A 24,415-nucleotide genomic window follows, 5' to 3' on the forward strand; every position below is an offset into this window, starting at 1 on the left:
GCTCTCTATTTAAGAGCATGAAAAAAGAAAGCAAACATTGGCACTGTAAGAGAAAACTAGCATTAGCATGCAGGAGCGGCACTTACATAAAGCTCCATGTTGTCATGTCCAAGTTCAGGACAGAGTTGCTGTTGCACCGCCTGCCGGCATGCAGGTACCATTTCAATTGTTTCTTGGCCTAGTCTGGCGCCTGGGAGATTCACAAAACGAGAAATGTGTGATGAGAATATCCACTGGAAATGAAGTTGTCAAAGAGAAGTACACAACACACTCTTAATCCCTACACCAACAGGGTAGTTTGGCTGCTACACCTCTACTGTACAACAATTGTAAAAGAATTGTGAGGGAGGTAAAGTGGGGAAATATATGCTGTAGGCTGCCTTCTGGTATAGTCTTGTTTTACTGCAAAGTAATCTTGGCGCAGTCCTGCACTCAGCTGCAAGTTGCACTGTTCCGCAACAGTTACGGAAGGAGCTTGGTAAAAAAAAAAGAGTAGGAGTTGCTACAAAGATGAATACTTTTTTACTTGGTTCCATGAGTGCGGAAGGACTTTAGATTATGGGACTAGCACAGGTTTCTAAATGTTCCATAGCACAATATCACAGTTGATTAAGGTAATTCCCTTCAACTAGGCTTTGGCAATAAATCTTATATGAGCAATGATTTCTCTATGGGCAATCCCTGACCAGGCATGGTAACTGGGGGAGTCATGGAGAGCCAACATGTGATTTTTGCTGCAAATATTGTCCTTTAAATGTTCTGCATTTATTCTTTGAAGTGTTTATTTTAACATCTTGTTTTGGTAGGGATTTTGTCTTCCAAAAGAACTAATGGAGGAGGAAGCAGGAAATGGGGCAACTGAGTTTCACGACTATGAAGGAGGTGGAATTGGAGAAGGAGAAGGCAAGAAAGATGTGAGCGACAAAATTGAAAATGAAGAACAGGTATGCATCTTTTTTTCTGTATTCCTTAAGTAAACATTTTGTAGTAGCCCACTTAGTATATACAGATGCATGTATATTATATTGTGATGTATTTTATTTGACATGTATTTAACTTAATTTCGGATGTGCTAATGTTGTGCTCAAGCCCTTGGTGGTACATGTAAGTACTATTCATTTTGTAGTGTAAATACCAAATTATAACTTTAGGAATTTGGTGGAAGAGGTGATTACAATAGTTCAGAAAGTGAGTAGACTTGGAGGTTCAAAGCTTATCTTTACACCATTTTTGTACTAGTTTTTACAACAAAGTAGTGAGAACGCCTGGCTTTTCGGGAGATGTCCAAGCTAATCTCATGCACATGCCACTTGATGGCTCATGTCTCTTCAGAGACAAGGCAGATGTAGCACTTGAGCGCTTCAAGGTCTCGCGGGCTACAGACAAGTCCCAGGAACTCTCCACTTCATTCCAGCCTGTCTGCCTTTTGCCTCTTTCTTGGCTATGGAAGGGGCTTCCAACCATGCCAACCATATTCCAACCAGAGGACCCCGCAAGCCCAACAACCTCTGCGGGTCCATGGACCGCGGTTCACCCCGACCTTGAGTGGCCAGTAGTATGGTCAAGCCACAAACCCCTCCTCCACCACAAAACCTTCCTTGTGCTCCGCTCATAAGAACCTCCTAGCCATTCCCTCCTACAGACTGAAACGATTAGGTGGTTATAGGTTCGCAGTATTGGCACCCAGCTTCTGGAATACTCTTCCCTTGGACATCTGAACCTTCACTGAATTTCCTAGCTTCAGAAGGCTTCTTAAGTCTTGGTTATATATCCAAGCTTATAGCTAGAACCCAGCAGACGATCAAACACATGGGGCTCAGTCAATATCCTAGGTCAGTGCCAAGAAACCAATCGGTGTAGGTGCGCTCAATAAGAATTTTTAACATAACATTCCTTGTCCGATCCCTCCAGATCACGGCCGTCCAGTTGGTGGCAGGAAATGCAATTGCCTCCATCACTGGCGGGAAATCACCTCAGCAGGTGGGTGTTGCAAATAGTCCGAAGGGGCTACTTCCTCCCCTTCGAGACTACCACTCCATCCATGCCTCCAGTGTATGATCGGCTAATAGAGGATCAACTTGCCTTACTCCAAACGGAAGTCAAACCTCTCTCGGCCAAGGGAGCTATAGAGAGGGTTCCCAGGCCAGAAATAGGCTGTGTTTGCTATGTTCTGGTTCCAAAGAAGGACGGAGGCCATCGTCCTATCCTCAACCTCAGAGCCCTCAACAAGGTGAAGTTCAAGATGCCCACCCTTGATCAGGTCCCCTCTGCCAATGGACCCAGGAGACTGGATGGTACTGTTGGGCTTGCAGTATACCTATGTTCGAGGCATATGAGCGGCAGATCGTATACTGTGCATTAGATCGCCACCTGGTGTTGGGCTCGGGTGATTGCAGGATGTTGTCTTCTTGGAAGAAGTCTTTGTAGTCACGAGATAGGTGACTCCTCCCTTGGACAATACTGTGCATGGTCATCAACTCCATCCTCAGATTGTTTTTTTCCGCCAGTGGTTTCGGATGAAAGATTTCCGCTCCGGCTGGAAAATACTTTTCAGCAACTTCGAAGCGCAAGCAACTTTATAACAACATCATCGACATCGAATAAACTACTTTCGACATCAACTACTTTCCGGTGCGTCGACGCGGGCCGTTGGGCCTATCGGCGTCGTACGGCCTACGCCTCATGGACAGAACTCCATTCAAGAGATGCCCGGTATGTCGAGCAAAGTTCCCTCATAGCGACCATCACGAGGTCTGCAACCTCTGTCTATCGCCGGAACACGACGAGTCGACCTGCACAGCTTGTGCATCCTTCCGATCGAAGAAGACCATTCGGGATCGGAGGGCGCGTCGACACGAGATGAGGTGATCAGCACCAGCACCGGAGGCCATCTTTGAGGAGGAGATCATCGAAGAAGACGTCTCCGAGGACGAGGATCCACTCGAAGACATCTCAGAGGACGAGGCTCCACTCGTCGCCGAGGAAGACTCGCCTGATCTCCAGATCATATCGGGGGCAGAGGACTCAGATGACTCGATTCCATCTCGACAACCCGTGAGTACCCCTGCACAACAGACACTACCCAAACCAAAGGCAATGGTCAGCACCCCGCCCATGGGGCCCAGTCGGGACCGAAATACCCCCTCCGACGCCCCGCCTTCGGGCTCGGCTCCGAGAAAAACAACTACGCCTTCCGGTGCCTCTGCACCGACAAAACCACATGTGCCAATTCCACCTCTTCCATTAGCACCGAAGCACACACATCCTTCGACACCGAAGCCAAAACGCCCTTCGGTGCCCAAAGGCAAAGATCCTTCGGCACCCAAACTAAAAGAGGCATCGGCGCCGAAGCCGAAAAATGCCCCGGATCCGAAAAGAGCTCCACCTCCAAAGCCTTCCGGTTCCAAAAATAAAGATGGGAAGCCAGAGTCCGACGCCGCAAGGCCAACAAGACCTGTCTCCACCTCGGTACCAAAGACTCCTACGAAGCCAAAACCACCTTGGGCACCGAAAACTTTGCCACAGGACTCAATAACGCCTCCCACAGCAAAACACACGAAACAACCACTATCGGCACCGAAAAAATCGACGCCAAAGAAGGTTGCAGAGGAGGAAGAACTGTTTAGGCCAGATTCTAAACAAAAGAAAGTCTATATCAATCCAAAAACTGGACATGTAGAGGCTATTCCTTATAAGAAGAGACCAGCAGACACACCACTTCTACCTGTGGTCCCTGCCAAAAAGAAGGACTGTGCAACTTCTCCAATGCACCCTTCCTCTCCTTTACCTTCTTCCTCTCCTATTCCTCCTTACATTGAACCTATAGTTTCACCTGTTCAATCTCCTGCATCATCACACCACACTGACGAGGAGTATGATATAGGTGGGGGGAATGACATACCAGAGCCACAAGAATACCCTTTAGATGAAGATGTCAATCCTGAATATCCTAAAGAGGATGACATATATGGCTTCCCACCACACAATGTGCCCGACATTCCTGATGATCAGTCCTACCCAACAAAACGTTCCCCTCCAGAGGATAGTATTGGGTTTAATCATTTATTGAATAGAGCAGCCCTTTACCACGGGGTTTCAATGCACTCTGATGCCATTGATGAGGACATTTTACTGGATTCATTTGAGCAGTCACAAAGGTCTACGCAAATAGTACCTATGATCAAAGGAGTCATTAAACATGCTCCAGAAATATTTAAAGACCCGGTACGCTGTAGGGTATTAAATCCAAGAATAGAAAAGAAATATAGACCAGCACCATCTGATCCAGTCTATATATGGGGACATCTACCACTAGACTCTTTAGTAGTGTCTAATCCAAGAAAAAGAGCCAATTCCCAGACCTCTGGTGACACGCCTCCGCCTGACAAAGAATCTAAAGTTATTGATGTGTCAGGTAAACGGATTGCTGCGAAAGCAACAAACATATGGCGCATAGCAAATACACAAGCCCTACTCTCACGATATGACAGGGCTCACTATGACCAATTAGAAAAACTGATGGAGCACCTCCCAGATCAGTACAAAGATCAGGCAACAGAGCTCATACAGGAAAGCAAGTTAATATCCAATTCCTCAATTAAATGTGCACTAGATGTAGCTGACACAGCATCCAGAGCAGTCAATACTAGTGTTATACTCAGACGACATGCGTGGTTACGCATTTCAGGGTTTAAAACACAGGTACAAACCACCATCTTGAACCAGCCCTTTTAATCAAAACCAATTGTTCGGGCCGGAAGTAGACAGCACACTAGAAAAGATGAAAAAAGACACAGACACAGCTAAGTCTATGGGTGCATTACAATCCACACAGACGAGAGGTTCTTTTCGCCGCTCCTTTTATAGAGGAGGCTCTAAGCAAACCGGCGCAGATACAACGTCATCTTTTAAAACAAACACACAGACCTCCTCTAACAAGAGCTACTTCAGAGGAGGATACAGAGGAAATAATAACAAGGGAAGAGGTAGAGGTAATAACAACAACCGCTCCTCTTCCACTCCCAAACAGTGACTTCCCTCTGCCTCCCCCACAGCATTCCACCCCTGTGGGGGGCAGATTATCACAGTTCCTACCTGTCTGGAATTTCATCACAACAGACAGGTGGGTAAGACAAATTATCCAACATGGCTACTGCCTAGAACTCACGGTAACCCCCCCCAAACATACCACCCAGGCAGCGGCCAATGTCCACGGACCATATAACTCTACTTCAACAAGAAGGTATAGCACTTCTACAAAAAGATGCTATTCAAGTAGTTCCTTTAGAGGAACAAGGAACAGGAGTTTACTCCTTGTACTTCCTAATTCCCAAGAAGGACGGAACACTAAGACCAATTCTCGACCTCAGGCCCCTCAACCATTACATACAGTCAGATCATTTCCACATGATCACTCTGCAGCAAGTACTCCCACTACTACAAGGCGATTTTCTTTCAACACTAGACCTAAAGGACGCCTACTTTCACATTCCTATACATCCTGCTCACAGGAAGTATCTAAGGTTTGTCATACAAGGACAGCACTATCAATTCAGACCTTCCATTCGGGGTCACAACAGCACCACGAGTGTTCACAAAGTGCTTAGCAGTAGTAGCGGCACATCTCAGAAGACAACAGATACATGTCTTCCCTTATCTAGACGACTGGCTCATAAAAGCAAAATCACACAGTCCATGTGTACAACACACAAAGCAAACATTGCACGACTTAGGGTTTACCATAAACTACACCAAGTCGCACCTAGAGCCTTCGCATGTTCATCAGTATCTAGGAGCTACCATATACACATCTACAGCTTTAGCGTATCCCAGCCCAGCCAGGATACAGAGCATTCAAACCTTAGTCTCCATTTTTCAACACCAGCAGTCTCTCCAAGCCAGAGTGTTCATGAGACTAATAGGCATGATGGCATCTTGCATCTTCATAGTGCCACATGCAAGACTGCAAATGCGCCCATTACAAGAATGTCTAGCACAACCGTGGAATCAGGCTCAAGGTCAGCTCTCAGACCTGGTGTTGGTGGACAGCCGTACATATCGATCTCTGCAATGGTGGAACACCAAAAATTTGACAAAGTTCCTAGAGCCTGTTCCACAGATAGTGCTCACGACAGACGCATCCCTCACAGATTGGGGAGCCCATCTCTTACACTATACCACACAAGGCCAATGGAACAACCAACAAAAACTGTTCCATATCAACCATTTAGAGCTGCTAGCGATTTTCCTAGCACTCAAAACATTTCAAGTTCAAGTACAAAACAAAGCTGTCTTAATCCGGACGGACAATATGACAGCCATGTACTATATACAAAAACAGGGGGGGGACACACTCTCTGCAACTGTCCCAGCTCGCACAGAACATTTGGAGATGGGCCATTCCTGAAAACATGCATCTGACAGTAGAGCACCTTCCAGGAATTCACAATCAGATAGCAGATCTGTTTAGTCGACAGTCACAACAGATTCACGAATGGGAGATACATCCACAGGTTCTTCAGCCAATCTTCCAAATGTGGGGACATCCACAGATGGATCTGTTTGCCACCCACGAGAATACAAAATGCCCAACCTTCGCCGCCAGGTTTCCACACCCACGGTCGGAGGGGAATGCAATATGGATGCACTGGTCAGGCAGATTTGCGTACACTTTTCCGCCTCTCCCACTCATTCCACTAGCAGTGCGCAAGCTCAGACAACAGCCTCTCAAACTGATGCTAGTAGCTCCCACATGGGCACGCCAGCCGTGGTTCACCACACTGCTGGATCTCTCAATAGTTCCACATCAAAAATTAAAGCTCACGCCCTCCCTGTTAACACAGAACCATGGAGAAATAAGACTCCCAGAACCAAGCCAACTGAATTTAGCGATCTGGCTCCTGTAGTCTTAGAGATTGGTTACTTAAACCTACCACCAGACTGTATGAACATAATTAAAGAGGCTAGAAAACCCACTACCAGAGCGTGTTATGCCGCTAAGTGGAAAAGATTTGCAATATATTGCAACAATAATCACATCCACTGGATGTTTCCATCCAAAATATCATTTGCTACCTTCTACACCTACAAAGGTCCAATTTTGCTTATTCTTTCATACGCCTGCATCTGGCAGCAATAGCAGCCTATTTACAGAATAGACAACATCTATCTCTATTCAGAGTACCTGCGATTAAAGCTTTTGTGGAAGGATTAAAGCGTATAATCCCACCTAGGTTGCCACCTGCTCCAGTATGGAACCTAAACGTGGTCCCTGCAAGACATATGGGACCCCCCTTCGAGCATTTATATTAATGTGAATTACAGTTCCTAACATGGAAAACTGCTTTTCTTGTTGCCATCACTTCTCTCAGCAGAGTTAGCGAATTACAAGCATTCACAATACAAGAACCATTTTTTTGAGATACACACTAACAAAGTGGTTCTTAGGCCTAATTCAAGATTCCTGCCAAAAAGTTATTACTCCTTTTCACCTTAACCAATCAGTAGAGCTACCTGTGTTTTTTCAAAACCCTGTTATACTACACAGATAGGACTAAAACATTCAGAAAGACAAAACAATTATTTGTATCTTTCTCTCCTCCACACAAAGGCAACCCCATCTCTAAGGGGGGAATTGCCAGGTGGATTGTAAAGTGTATACAAATATGCTATCAAAAAGCTAAACGTACACTAGCAGTTCCTCCTAGAGCACACTACTCGCAAACTAGGAGCCTCTATGGCTTTCTTAGGAAATATACCACTAGAGGACATATGCAAGGCAGCGACATGGTCTACAATACACACCTTCACAAAACACTATTGTGTTGATGTGCAAGCCAAGCAGCAAGCTGCAGTAGGCCAAGCTGTCCTTAAAACACTGTTTCAGAATACTGCAACGGATACAGGCGACCACCGCTAGGGGAGACACTGCTGCACAATCGATGCACAGTATACGATCTGCAGCTCATATGCCTCGAACGGAATATGCTACTTACCAGTATGCATCTGTTCTTGGCATGTAAAGCTGCAGAGTCGTATACGCCCTCCCACCTCCCCGGGGCTTGTATCAGTTCCAGTTCTCATCTTAATTAGATGCACACGCATGGACATCCTTTCTTATCTTTACTTCTACTAAGTCCATCATTTCCCATCATGGCGAAAAACAATCTGAGGATGAAGTCGATTACCATGCGCAGTATTGTCCAAGGGAGGAGTCACCTATCTCGTGACTACAAAGACTTCTTCCAAGAAGACAACAAGCTGCAATCATCCGAGCCCAACACCAGGTGGCGATCTAATGCACAGTATACGACTCTGCAACTCTACATGCCAAGAACAGATGCATACTGGTAAGTAGCATATTCCTTCCATATTCCTGTCCTGCTGGCCCATTGCCACTACCTGAGGTTTATGGTAGGGTAAGAGCACTTATATTTTACGGTGCTCCCATTCAAACCTCACCAATGCCCATCGGGTGTTCACAAAGGTGATGGCGGTGGTCGCAGCCCATCTGTGGAATTCAGAGGTCCAGTCTTCCCTTATCTTGACAACTGAATGTTGACGGCAGGCTCCTTCCAAGCAATCTTCTCCCACCTCTACCTCCAGAGAGGGCACCAAAATGCCACCTGGTGTCACTCCTGATCGGAACTTATAGTCTAGTCTCTATACATATGGTTTCCAGTTCCGTCAGCGACATCACAGCAAGTGGAGGCCATGCTGCTCATTTTCAGGACTTGACGAGTTCTCTCTTGTGCGCCTTCGGGTCCCACGGATTCATAGTGGCCTCCAGTTGGACACCCGCCAGATGGGTCTTTCCTATGCGCTATCAGTGTCCATTGAACCCGGTTCGGGTTGTGGTCCGCACCGGTTCTGATGCCAACTTCGGTTCTGACATCACCCACTGTGCCAATCCCCTTCGCATCGGCACTGGTGCCAATTCCGGATGAGGATTTGCAGCTCATTGTGCTTTCCTACTCCCAAGTAGAATCTCGACCAAGGCCTTGTCCATCTCTTACTGGAGCTCAGCCATTCTGCAACCCTTCTGATTCAGATACCCCACTCTTACTACCTGGTGGTGAGAGTGGTACCACCACATGGTAAGAGTGGGGCACCTCAAATATAAAAACAAAATCCCATCCCCACCCCCGGAAAGACAGACCAGTATGAATTTTAGTGAGCCAACCCTGTGATGTGCAGCCTGCCATTGGATGATAAGGAGCACCAGTGCACAGAAGCTGCACATGAAAGATCTAGAACTACCAGTCCTGCCTCTTTACTCCCAAACACTGCATTGCCTGGCTCTTTAACCCCTTCAGCGCTAATGACAAGGGTAACTCGTCATGGACTTTCCATTGATTTCAATGGAAAGTCAATGGACCTCGCACACACCCCTTAGCAGCCAAGTGGTTAATCAATGACTTTTGGGAATCACTATTTACATAGGAGGGAAATGCTGGATTGGATACAATTCTAGCCACACTGTTCCGGGGCCTTGATGTTCATCAGGCACAGAACATCAGTTGAGAGTCTTACAAAACCCTCTCCCCTCCCCTGAACGGATAGCAGCAGGATTAAAATAAGGTCTGGCATATGTGAAAAACACACAGCTTTATGTTGAGTCACGTGTCAAGAACTAGATATTTTCTTCAGCCTGGAATCCTGTAGACCATGAAATGAAACATTTCCTCTTCCACACGATTTAACGCATCGTGTAGTCTGTCGAACAGGACACCTCACAGAGCTGTCCCTTGAAATCCAGGTCAGCTGTGAAATCCAAGTCCCGGTTGTTCTCGGCGTTTGGTTTCATGCCGATGGTGCCAAAGATCTCCTCGACGGTTTTAACCGTCAGGTGGTCCTCCATGTAGAATACTGTCTGCTTCCAGTGGGTGTACAGGGATTCTGGACTAGTGGAGAAGCTGGTCCTCTTGTGGCAGCGCGTGAACTCTGTATTGAAGTAGGCGACCAGTGCATGGATGTAGTCATTCCGCTTCAATTGCAGATAGAACGGGGAGGTAAAGGTCAGGTCATCCACCTTCACAGTATAGATGTCTACTTCCTTAATCAAGCAAGAATTTGTAACCAGCTGCTTTGGGTCCACTACATCCACCAAGTGCTCCTAAATGGCCACGTCCTTGATGCACGCCATGTCAAACCCATGCACATTCTCCCACCTGTGAATCTTGTAGTCCTTGTACTGTCGGTCTACAATTGCGGTGACGTACAGGGTGGCCCGATCCTGGAATATTAGCCCGTTTGGAGACGGCTCCTTGTCCCTGGCGTAAATGATGGTGTTGAACACGGACTCGTAAAACAGACAGTAGCCCATCCACTCACTGATGATTATATTCACCTTCTCCACAGGCAGTTCAACCTCAACACTTTCCCCTTTATTATCGTGACCACATGATCCAGCTTGTTCGCTTTCACAATTTTGATGGCATAGTCTGAGATACTAGAGCATTCAATCCCAATGACCTTCTTGGCCCCTGCCTTGGCAGCAAACATACAGAGGATGCCTTTGCCATTACCCACATCAAGCACTACTTTGTCCTTGAAGAGATGACGGTTGTGGAACATTGAATTGTGGTAGGTTGGGTGCGTACCTGATTCTTCAGCATCTCTTGATTGATGCAAAAGTGCGCATAGGAGACAAAGTACTAATCCGTGGATGTCATTTCTTCTGCTGTTGGTTTCACTGCATCATCAGGTTGGTTAGAAGAAACATCTTCCACTGGACTCCGCAGGCTCAGTCCATTAGCCAACTTGGCTACAAAGTTCTCCATTGTACAACTCCCAGCGTCCGCCATCTTAAAGATCTCCGGGTTCTAAACTTAATAAAAGTCCAATCTAATGAGAGACAGATGTGTAATAAATATATAGGAAATGTAGCTTTTACAAAATTACCATTACCCTCCCTGAAACTGCTGGAGGCTAATTTGCCTTAGATCTCCTCTAACTTCCCAGCCTGTCCTTCACCAGAATAAGGTGTGAATGAGGAGTAAAATTGCTCTCAAAGCAGAAAATTGCCTGGCAGAAAGAGCAGTTGGGGTGGGCCAGGAGACCTTAATTAACTTCTGCTCTGTCACAAGCAAATGTTAGGTGACACTTGGAAAGCCCCTGATTTTGTCCCCGTAGTCAGGCTAGCACCAAACCCAGTGGTAGGAAAGCTACCCCCAGAACCAGTTTTGAGTGACCGCTGAGGAAGGGACTTCTCCTTACCCTGTCCATATTTCTGGGGTGGCAGATAAGCTGTTCACAAGGGGAGAAGGGTTTAACTATCTTGGCTTTTGAGAGTGAGGGCACTGTGGGATGTTTGCTGCACAGGAGCTGCTATAAAGATTTTTAGGGTTGCCCAGGGAACTATTACCCTATTGTTTCGGGAGTGACTAGGAGTCATAGTCATGCCACCTCCTCCCAACCCCCACCTACTAACTGGTGCAGCACTCAAATGTTGCTCCTCAAGGTACCATCCTCCGATCACTTTCTAGACCTGCGGAAGAACTGAAGTGATTGGACCCATTGTCTGTGACCTGAGAGTTCTAACGGACTGGACATGTTCCCTCTTGTACCCATGACAAAAAAGTGGGCTCCAAGTGTCAATTGGCTGACCTCATGTGTGGCTACAGGGAAACAAAATGCTGCAAGAGGCCTTTGCCTCAAAAATGCCCAGTTGACCATTGCCAACTTGACCTGGATTGAACATTGCTATTGGCCTCTGCGTGTGGTTGTTTGGACACCAGAAATAAGTTTTTCAGGGGAGGCGGGGCTTTGGACCCAAGGCATTGGATCCAAGGCATTGGATTGAATTTCAGCTTAGCCGTGTCAAGGCTCTGAGCACCTCTGAAGGAACAACTAAGTCCAATTCTGCATTGGGAATATTTTCATCCATAACTTTACAAAGCTCCAGAGCGCCAACTGGACAAACTTACTTCAATTATCTAGCCTTCAATTCCTTGGTGGCGGCTACACTTTCACTGGTGTCCCACTCAAGATCGATTTTTTTCTAAAAAATTGACAAGTTCCTTTGTGTGTTGAGACTTTTAAAAAAGTGAACAATTGTCTACCTTGAGACTGAAACTGGGACAAATCCACTAGTTTGTTTTACATTTGTGTGACATCTATCAGCTTGTGGACTTATCCTTTGTGGAAACTGCCTTTACAACGAGGTTTTTACCACATTATGCCTTTACCACACATTTTTATCGCGGATATACCTTTACAACGCTGCCTTTACCACACATATTTAAGATAAGTGGGGGGGGACACACCCACACAAATACATTGTTTTAAAAAACACACACACACACACACACACACACACACACACACACACACACACACACACACACACACACACTCACTCACTCACTCACTCACTCACTCACTCACTCACTCACTCACTCACTCACTCACTCACTCACTCACTCACTCACTCTCTCTCTCTCTCTCTCTCCGTGGTAATGGCATGCGTTGTAAGAGCATGAGCATTCTAAATAAATGCGGGTCAAAAAATGCGTTGTAAAGACAAGCAGAGTATTTCCCTGTGTTGTCCCGTCACACAACCTATCATTTGAGACCGAAACTTGTCCACCTCAAATAATCCACTTTCCTAATGATTATAAGTTTAGAAGATCGGTGAGGGTGGTGTTTTGCAGCTGTAAATTGTAGAGGAAAGGTTCACTGGTAAGGTATGTGGCATTTGACGTCTATTTGTAATTGTGAACAATGTATTAAACAGACTTGTAACATGGTGCAATTTGATTAACGTTTGCGCACATTTGTGAAAAGTTTCCTTTAAAAGGCTTTTGCTTTGACTTTTCAAGGTGGAGGATACTCACCGTCAAGGCGAAGAAAAGGAGAAAGAAAAAGCAGACGAACAGCCGGACATAAAAGCAGAGGATAATGCCATTGAAATGTCAGAGGACTTTGATGGAAAGTTGCATGATGGGGATCTTAAAAAAACAGGTACATTTCTCATTCGAAAATAAGGTTTTTAGGTGAGACTTTCACCTTTAACAATGTTAAAATAAACTGTTCTTTCTCTAACTGCAACACATTCAATGTAATTTATCTAATTCAATGCCCATGCCCCAGAGTGTATATTGGCCAGACGACCCAGAAGATTAAAATCCGGATCGGACAACACAGTAGCAGGGTGCGATGTAAAAAACCCAACGCACCCCTTGTGGAACACTTTATACAGGAAGGCCATAATGAAAATGACATAAAGTGGACAGTCATGAAGGTTCTCAAAATGCCCCCACGAGGTGGTGATATGGTGCTCCTTTTAAACAAAGAGGAACACAAAATGATCATTCTCATGGACAGCACAAGAACAGGACTGAACCGAAGCGAAGATTGGACCTCTCTCCTTTAATATGTCAAAATGAAATTTAATTCTTTAATTCTGGACATGTATACAGTCTAATTGCTAATCAAATTGCTCACTTTGCTCTGTTGCCAAATTTCTTTGAAACTGACGCAGTCTCCTTATTCCAGACTAAATGCGAATACTAAATGCACCTTTCCTTATTCTCATTATTCTCTTTTCCTAATTTGCATTCTCCTATTCCTTGTGGTTTCGGAGATTGTGTCCACTTCATGGCTACCGAAATTCACAGCCACTGCATTAGTCCAGTTTTCACTCCCTCGCCCAAGATGTCCGCCATTCCTTCATGATTATATAAACCCCCGACCCCGCCACTGCTTTGTAGCACCTGCTCACGCCACCGCGCACAGCAGCTGACGAACACCCGCCATTCACTGGTAGGTAAGCGCCCTAGATTGCCTTCCCTGATAATGCCATCCCACCATCTGGCCACCGCCCGCTCACTAAAATCTGTTTCCTCCAACTGGTATTACCCTACGTAGAGGCCGGCCGACGAGGAGAATCTTCCCCGTGGTTTATTAACAATTCAATGTAACACACACTGTATTCCTGACCAGCAGGTAAATCGCCCTTCCGTGTCCCTTCCTCACGGTGCTAGTTGCTCCTTTTCAATTGGATTCATTCCTTTCCTTTACCCCCCTAGGTTCCGGTTCGCGCTAATCAGCGGCGACCCCCAGTCACGATTCTGGCAGTTTAAGTAATTACTATGTGTAAGCCAATAACGATCAATTGTGGTTCTGCCTCATATTATAGGCACTCCGCACCCCGACCTCCAGCACTACAGGTTAGAATGGTTGTTACAATTCTCCCCAGGCGCGGCCACTATTCACGTATACTTCCCGTCTCACTCAGTCACATTCGTTCTTGCATGTGATTTACACAGCCTGTTCGCTCATTCAGTCGTCTCTCACTTCACCTCGTTTGCCGATAATTCTAATTCTTCTAGATAACTCACTTCACCCGCAGAGTCCACTCGCGCTCTTATGCCCACTTGACACGCTCAAGACTCCGTTATTCACCACAATTCCGATAGAATGTATTTTATTGGTTAAAGAGTCTGCAATAATTTTGCTCCGTGTCCGGCGACATTAACCACGTGGACATTACCTTATTCTTTTCACCGGAATCTCTACATCTTTATGATAGACTCTACTCTCCATGTAACCTAGTTGCCTCTTTGTGCATGGTTTACGAGTATAAAAATGAGAAAACAAAGCTGAATGTTGTCTCTTTCTAAAGCTTTTCCTCGCCTTGTTTCCCCTATTCCTTTACAGGCTGCTTACAAAATTCAGGCATTTGATGTAAGTCCTGATGATGATCCCAGTATCTGTTTTTTAGGGATCGAAACGCCGTCAACCAGTAATATAGTTACACTCAAGCTTACCAATGTGTTTTATTCGTGTGTTAAATATTTATGGTTAGCTTTGAAATGTATTTTTACTGATTACAAGCATCCAACGTGTTTTTGCCTGAAAAACCCTTTTGTTTATTTCTGTTTTGCTGTTTTTATGTATTGGATACAGGAGTCTATCCCACTGTCTATATTTGTTCTTATACAATTCCTCAATAACCCTACATTGATTAAATGCCGAATATAGTTCACATTGTTGACTTTATTTCATTATATTGTTATCCAGTGCGTTAAGGACCACTGTTGTTTTACAAAAAAAACAGGTACCCAGGGCCTGTGTTCCTTCCCTAAAACTGTGTTGAAACTAAAACCCAATTGGCATCTCTGGCCACCTGTCAGCCCCTAGTAAATGGTACCCTAGGTACTCAGGGCATGGTGACCAGAGAAGACCCCTAAGGACTGCAGCACTTATTGTTCCACCCTTAGGGCCCCTGTACCCTGGCACCCCCACACTGCCTTTGCAGGCTGAGTGCCTAAGTACAGAACTAAACAAAGAGTCGACATGGCACACATCCCTGTGTGCCATGCCCACAAATACACTGCCCTGACATATATCAGTCACCCCTCTAGCTGGGTGCCCTATGCCAGTGGTGTGGGCACAGGTGCATGAGCCCTGTGCCCCTACTGTACCCAGGGCCATTCCTGGGTACTGTAAGTGCAGTGATGCCATTAAGAGTATATGGTGCTGGGAGGTCGACATTACGAACTCCACAGCACCATAATGGCTACACTGAAGACTGACAAGTTTGGTATCAAACTTCTCAGCACATTAAATCCACATTGATGCCATTGTGGGATTTAATGAAAAATGCACCACAGAGGGCATCTTAGAGATGCCCCCTGAAACCTAACCACAATCCATGTCTGGACTGAGAGGCTGCCTCACAGCAGACATGTTGCTGGACCCCTGGGTAGAGAGCCCCCCACTCTCCTGGGCCTGCAACAATGCACATCCTGGGCGAGGTGCTAGGTCTCCTCCCCCAGGATGGGTAGGGGGATGCTTCAAAGGCCTGCCGTCTCTTTGAGCTTCTCCAGACCATTTGCTGTACCCAGCAACTGGCCCCCACCAGTCCTGACCCCCACTCTGGTGGGAAGACTGGCGGGAAAAACTATATCAGGAAGGGGGGTCTGCCAGCACGTGCCAACCCCACCCCTCAGGTGGGGAGACAAGGTGAAGCACGACCCGGGCTCCGGCCATCTTGAAGATGGGGAGCCCTGCCCAACCACAGCTAGGCTCCTGCCCCCCTCCCACAGGAGAGGAGCAGACTAGGGGGTGTACGCACCCCAGGACAGGGACCTATTGGTCCCTGCCCTTGCCCTACCTGTAACGCCCCTAAATTCAGTATTTAGGGGCTCCCTGAACCTACCTTCCGCAGATCCCGATAAGAAAAGAATAAAGAGGATCAAGAAGAAGACCCGCCGTGCAGCTGCTAACAGGACGGCACTAACTGACTTGGCCGCAGCCCTACCGGCCTGTCGATCCTTGAACCTGCTCCTGCCTAAACCCTGGCGACTCCAGTAGACCGCAACCTTAGGACACCCAGAGGACCTGCCTGCCTTGACCCTCTTGAAGATTGGGACTCACATCAGCAGAGGCTCTGCTGCAACAACCCCCCTGGTGCCAGCGAGGAAGCTCCAGACCAGCCCACTCTACACCCGCCGAGCCCGGCCCGTGTCCAAGTAATCCAAGACCACAAGGACGTCCCCCCGGCGACTGGGACCCGAAGTCCAGTGCCCAAAGACCCTCCTCGACGAACCAGACGACGCCTGCAGACTCAGAACCAGGGGCCCCTCCAACCGCGACCAGCTGAGTGTAAGCTTCCCGACACCTAAAGACACCCCTGCACCCGGCACCCTACAGCCCCCTGTGCCTTCCTTTGGGGTACCTACCTGTTCTCCAAGATCCCAACTTACCTCTAGAAGTGGTGGTCGCCCCTGAAGAATCTCCGTCCCCGAGCCTGCAGCCTTTGTTCATTTGTTACCTTTCCCATTGAATAACATTGAGCGCCCGACGGCTCAAAAGCACCCTGTTCCCAGCCGCCCGAGTACCGCTGGCCGTGCCACCTTTGCCCTATCCTACTTCCCCCCCCTTTCCCTATCCTACTTCCCCCCTTGCCCTGAGCAAGTGACCAGGAGCCCAGCCCCCACAGCCGCGTGGCCTGCTAGCCAGCAGCCACCAACCGGAGGCCCCCTGTCCCTCATTGGATAACATTGGGCCTAACTACCTCTGCACCCGGCTGCCCCCGTGCCGCTGAGGGTGAACCAACTGTACCTACCTGACCCTGGGGGACCCCTGAGTCTATGCCCAGAACCTTAACTTCACCAACCGAGCACTCACCTGGAAAACGGTAACTCACTTACCTGCCTTTGGATAACATTGACTGGTTTGACTCGAAAAATCTTCTGTCTACTTTTGAAAACTTAAAATATTCGTATAAAATCAACCGAATTCCGAAGTACTCACCTGCGATCAGGAGAGAAGCCAGTACTGTACCTTGTAGCCCAGTACTGAACCGCAAAAGTAATCATTATCGGGTTTACTAGTAACCTGGATTTTCTCCATAGGAACCCATTGTCTGCTTTTCTATGAAATTTCTTCGAAGTGTCTACTTTTGAAAACTAGAATTATTCATTAAAAATCATACGAAATACTGAAACGTAATTGCTTACCTGTTTTAAGTGGAGACCCCAGTGCTTGACCCAAGAGCCCAGTACTGGATTACAAAAGTAACAAGATCGTACTTTACCTGCAACCTGAATTTTCTCCCGTTGGATAGCATTGCCAGATTTCTGTTGAAAAGTTTTGAAGTGTGAACTTTTAAAATAGCTTTATATTCCTGAAAAATCACTGCAATAACTAAAACGTTTTTACTAAATTGTTTTCAGCTTAGATCCCATGACTGAATCTAGGATCCAGTCCTGGAACTACCAAAGTAATCCACAAAGTAATCACCTCTGTTTATATAGGGAAACCCATTGAGCTCAATGCTAAATTGTGTGTAGAATTGTGTTGCCTACTGCAACCCCTGTACCTATTGTGTTTACAAAGTTTGCCTTTCTACAAAGTACTCATCTGAGACCTCTCATATTGAGATCAGTATGTTTTGATACCTGTTGGTTCTAGAAAATAAAACATCTATATCTAAGTAAGGTCACACATGGCTTTAACCTCTGTTATACCTCTGGGGTTTGTGGACTCTATACACACTGTACCTTATTCTGGTCCAGTATATATATAGAGCCACTTTCTCACACCCTCCAGCCATGCCACCCTCGTACCACTGCATATCAGGGGATCCTCTGCAACTTCTACAAGAGGAAGTTACGGTCCTCTTGGCCAAGGGGGCCATCAAGCGCGTTCCGGGGCCATTAGTAGGTCGTGGTTGCTATTCTCACTACTTTCTGGTACCCAAGAAGGAAAAGGGCCTGCGTCCTATCTTGAACCTCAGGAACGTCAACTGCTTCCTCCGGAAGGAGAAGTTCAAGATGTTGACCCTGGCTCAGGTCTTATCTGCTCTCGACCCTGGAGACTGGATGGTAGCGTTGGACTTGTAGGACACATATTTCCACCTCCCCGTCCTGCCGGCCCACCGGCGTTACCTGCGGTTCCCGGTAGGCCACAAGCATTTTCAGTTCACTGTGCTCCCCTTCAGCCTTACCAGTGCTCGTCGGGTGTTCACGAAAGTGATGGCGATGGTCGCAGTCCATGTGCGCAGATCAGGGGTTCCAGTATTCCCCTGTCTCGGCGACTGGTTGTTGAAGGCGGGCTCGCCCCAGACTGTCGTCTCCCACCTCCAGACTATGGCCGGCCTCTTGCATTTGCTGGGGTTCTCCATCAGCGTGCCGAAGTGGCACCTGAGTCCCTCCCAGAAGCTCCCTTTCATCGGGGCGGTTCTGGACGCAGTTTCTGGTTTATCCTCTGGAGTAGCAAGTCCGGGATATTCAGGCTATGATTACGATCTTTCAGCCTCTATCCTGGGTTTCAGTCAGGATGACCCTCAGGCTGCTGAGCCTGATGGCTCCTGCATCCTGTTGGTAAATCATGCAAGATGGCATATGCGGGCTCTGCAGTGGGATCTGAAGTCTCAGTAGGCACAGCATCAGGGCAACCTGTCTGATCACATCCAGATCTCGGAGGGCAAGCACGACAATTGCAGTGGTGGCTCACGAATCGCGATTAGGTCAATGGCAGGTCCCTCTCCCTTCCCCAACCAGAGTACACAGTAGTGACGGATGTGTCCCTCCTGGGATGGGGTGGCCACATGGGAGAGGTGGAGATCAGAGGCCTCTGGTCTCCGATGGAGTCTCGGCTCCACATCAACCTCTTGGAGCTTCGGATGATCTGACTGAAACTTGAAGGCATTCCTTCCCTCTGCCCGGGGAAGTGTGGTGCAGGTGTTCACGGACAACACCACCGCCATGTTGTACTGCAACAAACAGGGCGAGGTGGGGTTGTGGACCCTATGTCAGGAAGCTCTGCGCCTCTGGACATGGCTGGAACTTCAGAGCATTTCCTTGGTGGTTCAACACCTGGCAGGTTCACTGAACGCCAGGGCGGACGAACTCAGCCGTTGGTGCATGATGGATCACGAATGGCGTCTGCACTCGGACATGGCGCAAGGTCTCTTTCAGCAGTGGGGAGAACCTTGGTTAGATCTATTCGCCACCGAAGAGAACGTGCAATGTCAGCAGTTCTGCACGTTGGAATTTCCAAGGCGGCATTCACTCGGCGATGCTTTTCGTCACGAGTGGAGTTGCGGTCTGTTTTACACCTTTCCGCTTATGTGGTCTGCCCAGAGTGCTGAAGAAGATCAGGCGCGAGCGGGCCCAAGTCATTTGTGTGGCTCCGGTTTGGGCACGAAGATCGTGGTATCCCAAGCTATTCAGCAAGGCCATCTATCCCCCGATCCGACTGCCTCTTCGGGAGGATCTTCTGTCGCAGCCACAGGAGACGGTCCTCCACCCGAACCTGTCCAGCCTCCACCTCCATGTGTGAAGATTGAGCGGCGGCAGTTGACATCTTTTGACCTTCCTCCCGAAGTCTGTGATGTTACTCTGGCAGCCAGGCGTCCCTCCACTAAAACGGTATACGCCTCCAGGTGGACCAAATTTGTGGCATGGTGGATCCTCTTTCTGCCCCTCTTCCTGAGGTTCTTCTGTACCTGCTTTCTTTGGCCCAGCAAGGCTCTGCTCTGGTCACTATCAAGGGCTATCTTTCGGCCATTTCAGCCTTTCTAAGGCTTTGAGATCAGCAGTCTATTTTCAAGTCCCCGGTAAATAGATTCTTGAAAGGCATTATGCACATGTTTCCCCTGTCCCTTTCGTGATACCTCAGTGGGACACGAATCTTGTTCTGACTTATCTGATGTGTGCTCCTTTTGAGCCACTTCACAATTGTCCTCTTCGTCTTCTCACTTTAAAGACTGCTTTCCTGGTTGCCATCACCTCTGCCAGAGGAGTGAGTGAGCTCCAGGCTCCTTCTTCTAAACCTCCTTTTCTTTCTGTCCATCCTGACAAAGTTGTCCTACGAACACGTCCGTCTCTTCTGCCCAAGGTTGCGACTGCCTTTCACATCGGGCAGACCATCACTTTGCCTACCTTCTTTCTGCCTACGCATCCCTCAAAAGAGGAACAGAGGCTTCACCCTCTGGACCCAAAACGTGCTCTCTCATTCTATCTGAACCCCACACAACAGTTTTGAGTGGCTTATCAGCTCTTTGTTGGCTACGTTGGCGCCAAGAAAGATCGGGCCATCTCTCGGTGGGTCGTCTGTGCATCAAAGCCTGCTAGTCTTTGTTAGAAAAGTGCCTCCAGTGGTGCTACACGCCCATTCTACCAGGGCAACGGCCGCCACTACTGCTTTGGGACAGGGAGTCCCCTTGCATGACATCTGTCAGGCAGCTACGTGGGCCTTACTGCACACGTTTACCAAGCACTACTGCCTGGACAACCAATTCCAGAGAAGACTGCTTCTTCGGCCGTTCTGTTCTCCTGGACTTGCTGATGTGATCTTGGTTCGCAGACCCACCACCGGGGTTGATATTGCTGGGGTATCTATTTTTAGGTAAGGAATCTATCACTAACTTGTTTCTTTCAGATGCACAAGTAAGAAAAATGAGTTAGTGATAGATTCCTTACTGCCCCACCCATCCTCCCCGTTCTGCGAACTGATTTCTAGGGTTGTAAATGTAAATGTATAGGCATATATATAGCGCACTACTTACCCGTAGGGTCCCAAGGCGCTTCGACCGCTGCGAAACCCTTCCTGGCTTCCCTGAGAGATGGTCCCTTAATGGGTATCTCCAGGGTGAGACCAGGCATCCCCGGCGGTCTGGTGGGGCCGTTAGTGAAGATGAGGCAAACTAATGCCCAGAGTTGCCGAGTGTGAACGCTGATCAGAGTGGGCACCGAGGCGAGAGAATTATCGAGTCCGCTGACCCTGGTCCAGAAACCTGCCGCGCCGGGAATCGAACCCTGGTCCCGGGCCGTCCTCTGCTCTCGGGTCTGCCGCCTCTAACCAGTGAGCCACACTACTTCACTAAGGTCATCCCTTTTAGGGCCCTAGTTTCATTGCACCAATGGTCAGTTTCTTGCATTGCTCCGCATTCCTGGCGAGGAAAGTCGTGTACACAACTGACATCAGCGCGCAAGGGCGTTGTCTAAGTAGCTACCGCAACATCATCCCGGCGATCACGATGTCGACTACGAACGCGGAGCCGCACAATGCCACCTTCCGACTTGCAGGGGCACTGCTGCCGAAAACTTTCCAGATCCACTCTGACGCTTGTGGGTAATTCGAAGGTAAGGAATCACTTACTAATGTTTCTTACAGATGTATCGTTACCGAAGGTAATCAACTTCTGCGACTTCACCTTGGCGAGTTAACAAGCTGGAGCCTTTAAGTGCCTACCTCCCATTCATATCTTTCTTTCCAGACAAGTTGGTTCTGAGCAGAAAGTCTTTATTCCTTCCAAAAGTGGTGACCCTTTTCCATGTGGTCGAGTACCTTTCCTGCCTTTTCTCAACCCAACAAGGAGAAGAGGCTACACCTTTTGTATCCCTGCAAGGCTGTGAGCTTGTTTGCGGATAGGGCATGGCAATACCGGATTGATAATAAGCTGTTTTTGGCTATTTGGGTAACAGAAAAGGAAGATCATTTAAAAGAACTCTTATCTGTTGTACATTAAGTTCTGCCATGCTCTTGCCAAAAGGGAACCTCCTGGGAGCATCAAGGCTCATTCCACTAGGAAGAATGCCGCTTCCTCTGTGTTGTTTAGGGGTGTTCCTATTCTAGACATCTTTTTGGCTACTATAGTCTACACTATCTGATAGAGACTAATAGCCGCAGATTCCTTCACCTAGAATTATCCCCAGGCGTGAGACTGGATCCGGAAACGTTTTGCCACAGCATCCCTTCGCGCCGGGGGTGGGGAGACACCACGCGACTCCGCCCAGGCGAAAGTCCGCGTAAGTGACGTCAGCGAGGTCACATAAGCCCCACCCCAGCGCGCCTACGTCAGTTTTTTCCTTTTCCGTGTGCAACGCGGATCCGGTCTTTGCTCGGGCCTGTTTTGGGGCCCTTTTTTTCTTCCTCATTGTGACTATTTTAGGGGGAACAGTGTGCGAATGCCTTCGGGCTTCAAGACTTGCACGTCGTGTGGGCATCTTATGTTTGGCGACGGACCCTCACCTCATTTGTATGTGGTGTTTGGGGGAAGATAACAGCACCACTGATTGTGAGGGGTGCCAATAGTTGAAGCCGAAATCGCAGCGGGAGCGTCGGATGAAACTACTCTCAGCGCATCTGTCAAGGTCTGCTTCATTGCCTCGATCTTCCTCGGCAGACCGCTTCAGAAGCGTCCGTTGTTGTCATCCTCACACATCTCCGATGTCGTGAGACCGTCTCTCCCCGGTGGGTAAGTGTCGCAGTTTGTCCCCGGGGGCTGGTGTTCAGCCTTCCGGGGGCATGGGCTCTCCGCGGGTGATGCGGCCCGCGTGTCATCCTCCTATCCACCGTTTCCAGGTGAGTCCAGATGGAGTCATACACGATGGCTTTGCAGGCCTCGCCGGCGTCTCCTCCTCCTTCCCCTCCTGGGGCCCCCCGTGGCACCGCCGGCGGCTTTGGCGCAGACTGCTTTGGATCCAGGCTTAGAGGATGTGGTGCTGTTGGGGTGTGGCTCCTCAGGGGTCCCTCCTTCGGACCATGGCGCCTCTGCCTCGCCGTAAACTTCCGCGGGAGTCCCTGTGGTGTCGTGGGAGGTCGCCGGAGCTCGGATCGCATCCCCGAGCCCCGCTCGGCCCTCTGCGGAGGCCTAGTCCATGGCTGAGCTGACGGCGCCACAGTGCCGGCACCTGCTGGTCCGGGCGGCGCCATAGGGGTCGGTGGGCCTTCCTTGTCCTGCTCTGGGTCTAGGTTGGGCAGGGACCTCTCGTCCCCCTCCGGGCCCCTATCGTCTCTCCCCGCAGGCTGCTGCCTCGTTAGAGGGCGAGTCGGAGTTTGAATCGTCCCTGGCGCCCTCGCATGCGTCGCCGGGCCACCTCCGTCACATCCTGGGCCCAGGCTGGCGGAGGGCTTCGTGTCACTCCCCCAGTCCCTCTCATTCCTCCACGCAGGCGGCTGCCTCGGCAGAGGTCGAGTTGGCGTCGTTCGGCGCCGCCCCTTGACCACTTCGGCTCTGGCTCCACTCTGGTCTCCGGCGCGGTGTGACTTGGAGGAACCCTATCCGGCGTCTCCCTCGGCGCCAGATGGTGTTGACGTCCTGCCTCAGGCGGCGGACTCTACGGCTCCACACAGAGGTTGTGCCGTGGATTAGTCTTCGGACGCCCCCTCTTCCCCGGAGGTTGGGTTCCCACTGGTGTCACCCTCCCCGGAGACAGGGCGCCGTGTGTTGTCTTTTTTGCTGGCGTCATTGAAGGGCGGCTCCCCGCCATTTCAGAGGCCGAGGTGTTTGCCGGAGGAGCGGCAGGTTCCCCATTCTTCAGTTCCTTCTGACTTCCAGGCCTGGCCTTTTCCCGCCCCTCTTCGCTTCGGTGACGGCCGCCTTAGTTTGCAGCCGTCGTCCACGGAGGAGATGCTTTCTCCACCATGGGGCCCTACGGAGGAGGGTGCGGCCTTAGCTCACGCAATGTCCATGACTGTGGGTATCGAAAACTATAAGAAAGAGTAGGGTGTTTTACAGGAATGTAGGGTGGGAACTCCCGGTCCCCTGTTCAATATTACACAACAAAGAGAGGAGTACCCCCTGCAGGCGTAACAGAGAAAGTCTCTGTGCCTAAAGCTTAAGGCTTCATGAAAGGCTTGTGCCCAACCAATATACAGGACAAAGCATGTCCTTTAAGAAGACCCCTCTCTCACCAACCTAGTTGGTGACATTCTTCATCATCGGGGTCCACTGTAATCAGGTGTCGAAGCACACCAAGGTGGCACTCGGCCTCCGGGGTGGGACCCCGATGATGAAGCATGTCACCAACTAGGTTGGTGAGTGAGGGGTCTTCTTAAAGGACATGCTTTGTCCTGTATATTGGTTGGGCACAAGCCTTTCATGAAGCCTTAAGCTTTAGGCACAGAGACTTTCTCTTACGCCTGCATGACTGTGGGTATCCTGCGCAAGGGCTCA

The 24,415-nt window shown here is 48.8% G+C and overlaps 1 protein-coding gene and 1 pseudogene across 1 annotated transcript in view; one reads left to right on the top strand and one right to left on the bottom strand.

The window, feature by feature from the left end:
• MDN1 (midasin AAA ATPase 1) overlaps positions 1–24,415 on the top strand; it is a 2,221,312-nt gene that overhangs the window by 1,868,297 nt on the left and 328,600 nt on the right. The window contains exons 84-85 of the mRNA XM_078648266.1: positions 807–944; positions 12,822–12,963. Of these exons, the coding sequence (XP_078504392.1) occupies positions 807–944; positions 12,822–12,963 (280 nt within the window). The remainder of the gene's footprint in view (positions 1–806; positions 945–12,821; positions 12,964–24,415) is intronic.
• Positions 9,627–10,805, bottom strand: LOC144761528 (protein arginine N-methyltransferase 1-A pseudogene; annotated as a pseudogene).

Source organism: Lissotriton helveticus, chromosome 6, assembly GCF_964261635.1.
Source record: "Lissotriton helveticus chromosome 6, aLisHel1.1, whole genome shotgun sequence".
Classification (NCBI taxonomy): Eukaryota; Metazoa; Chordata; class Amphibia; order Caudata; family Salamandridae; genus Lissotriton; species Lissotriton helveticus.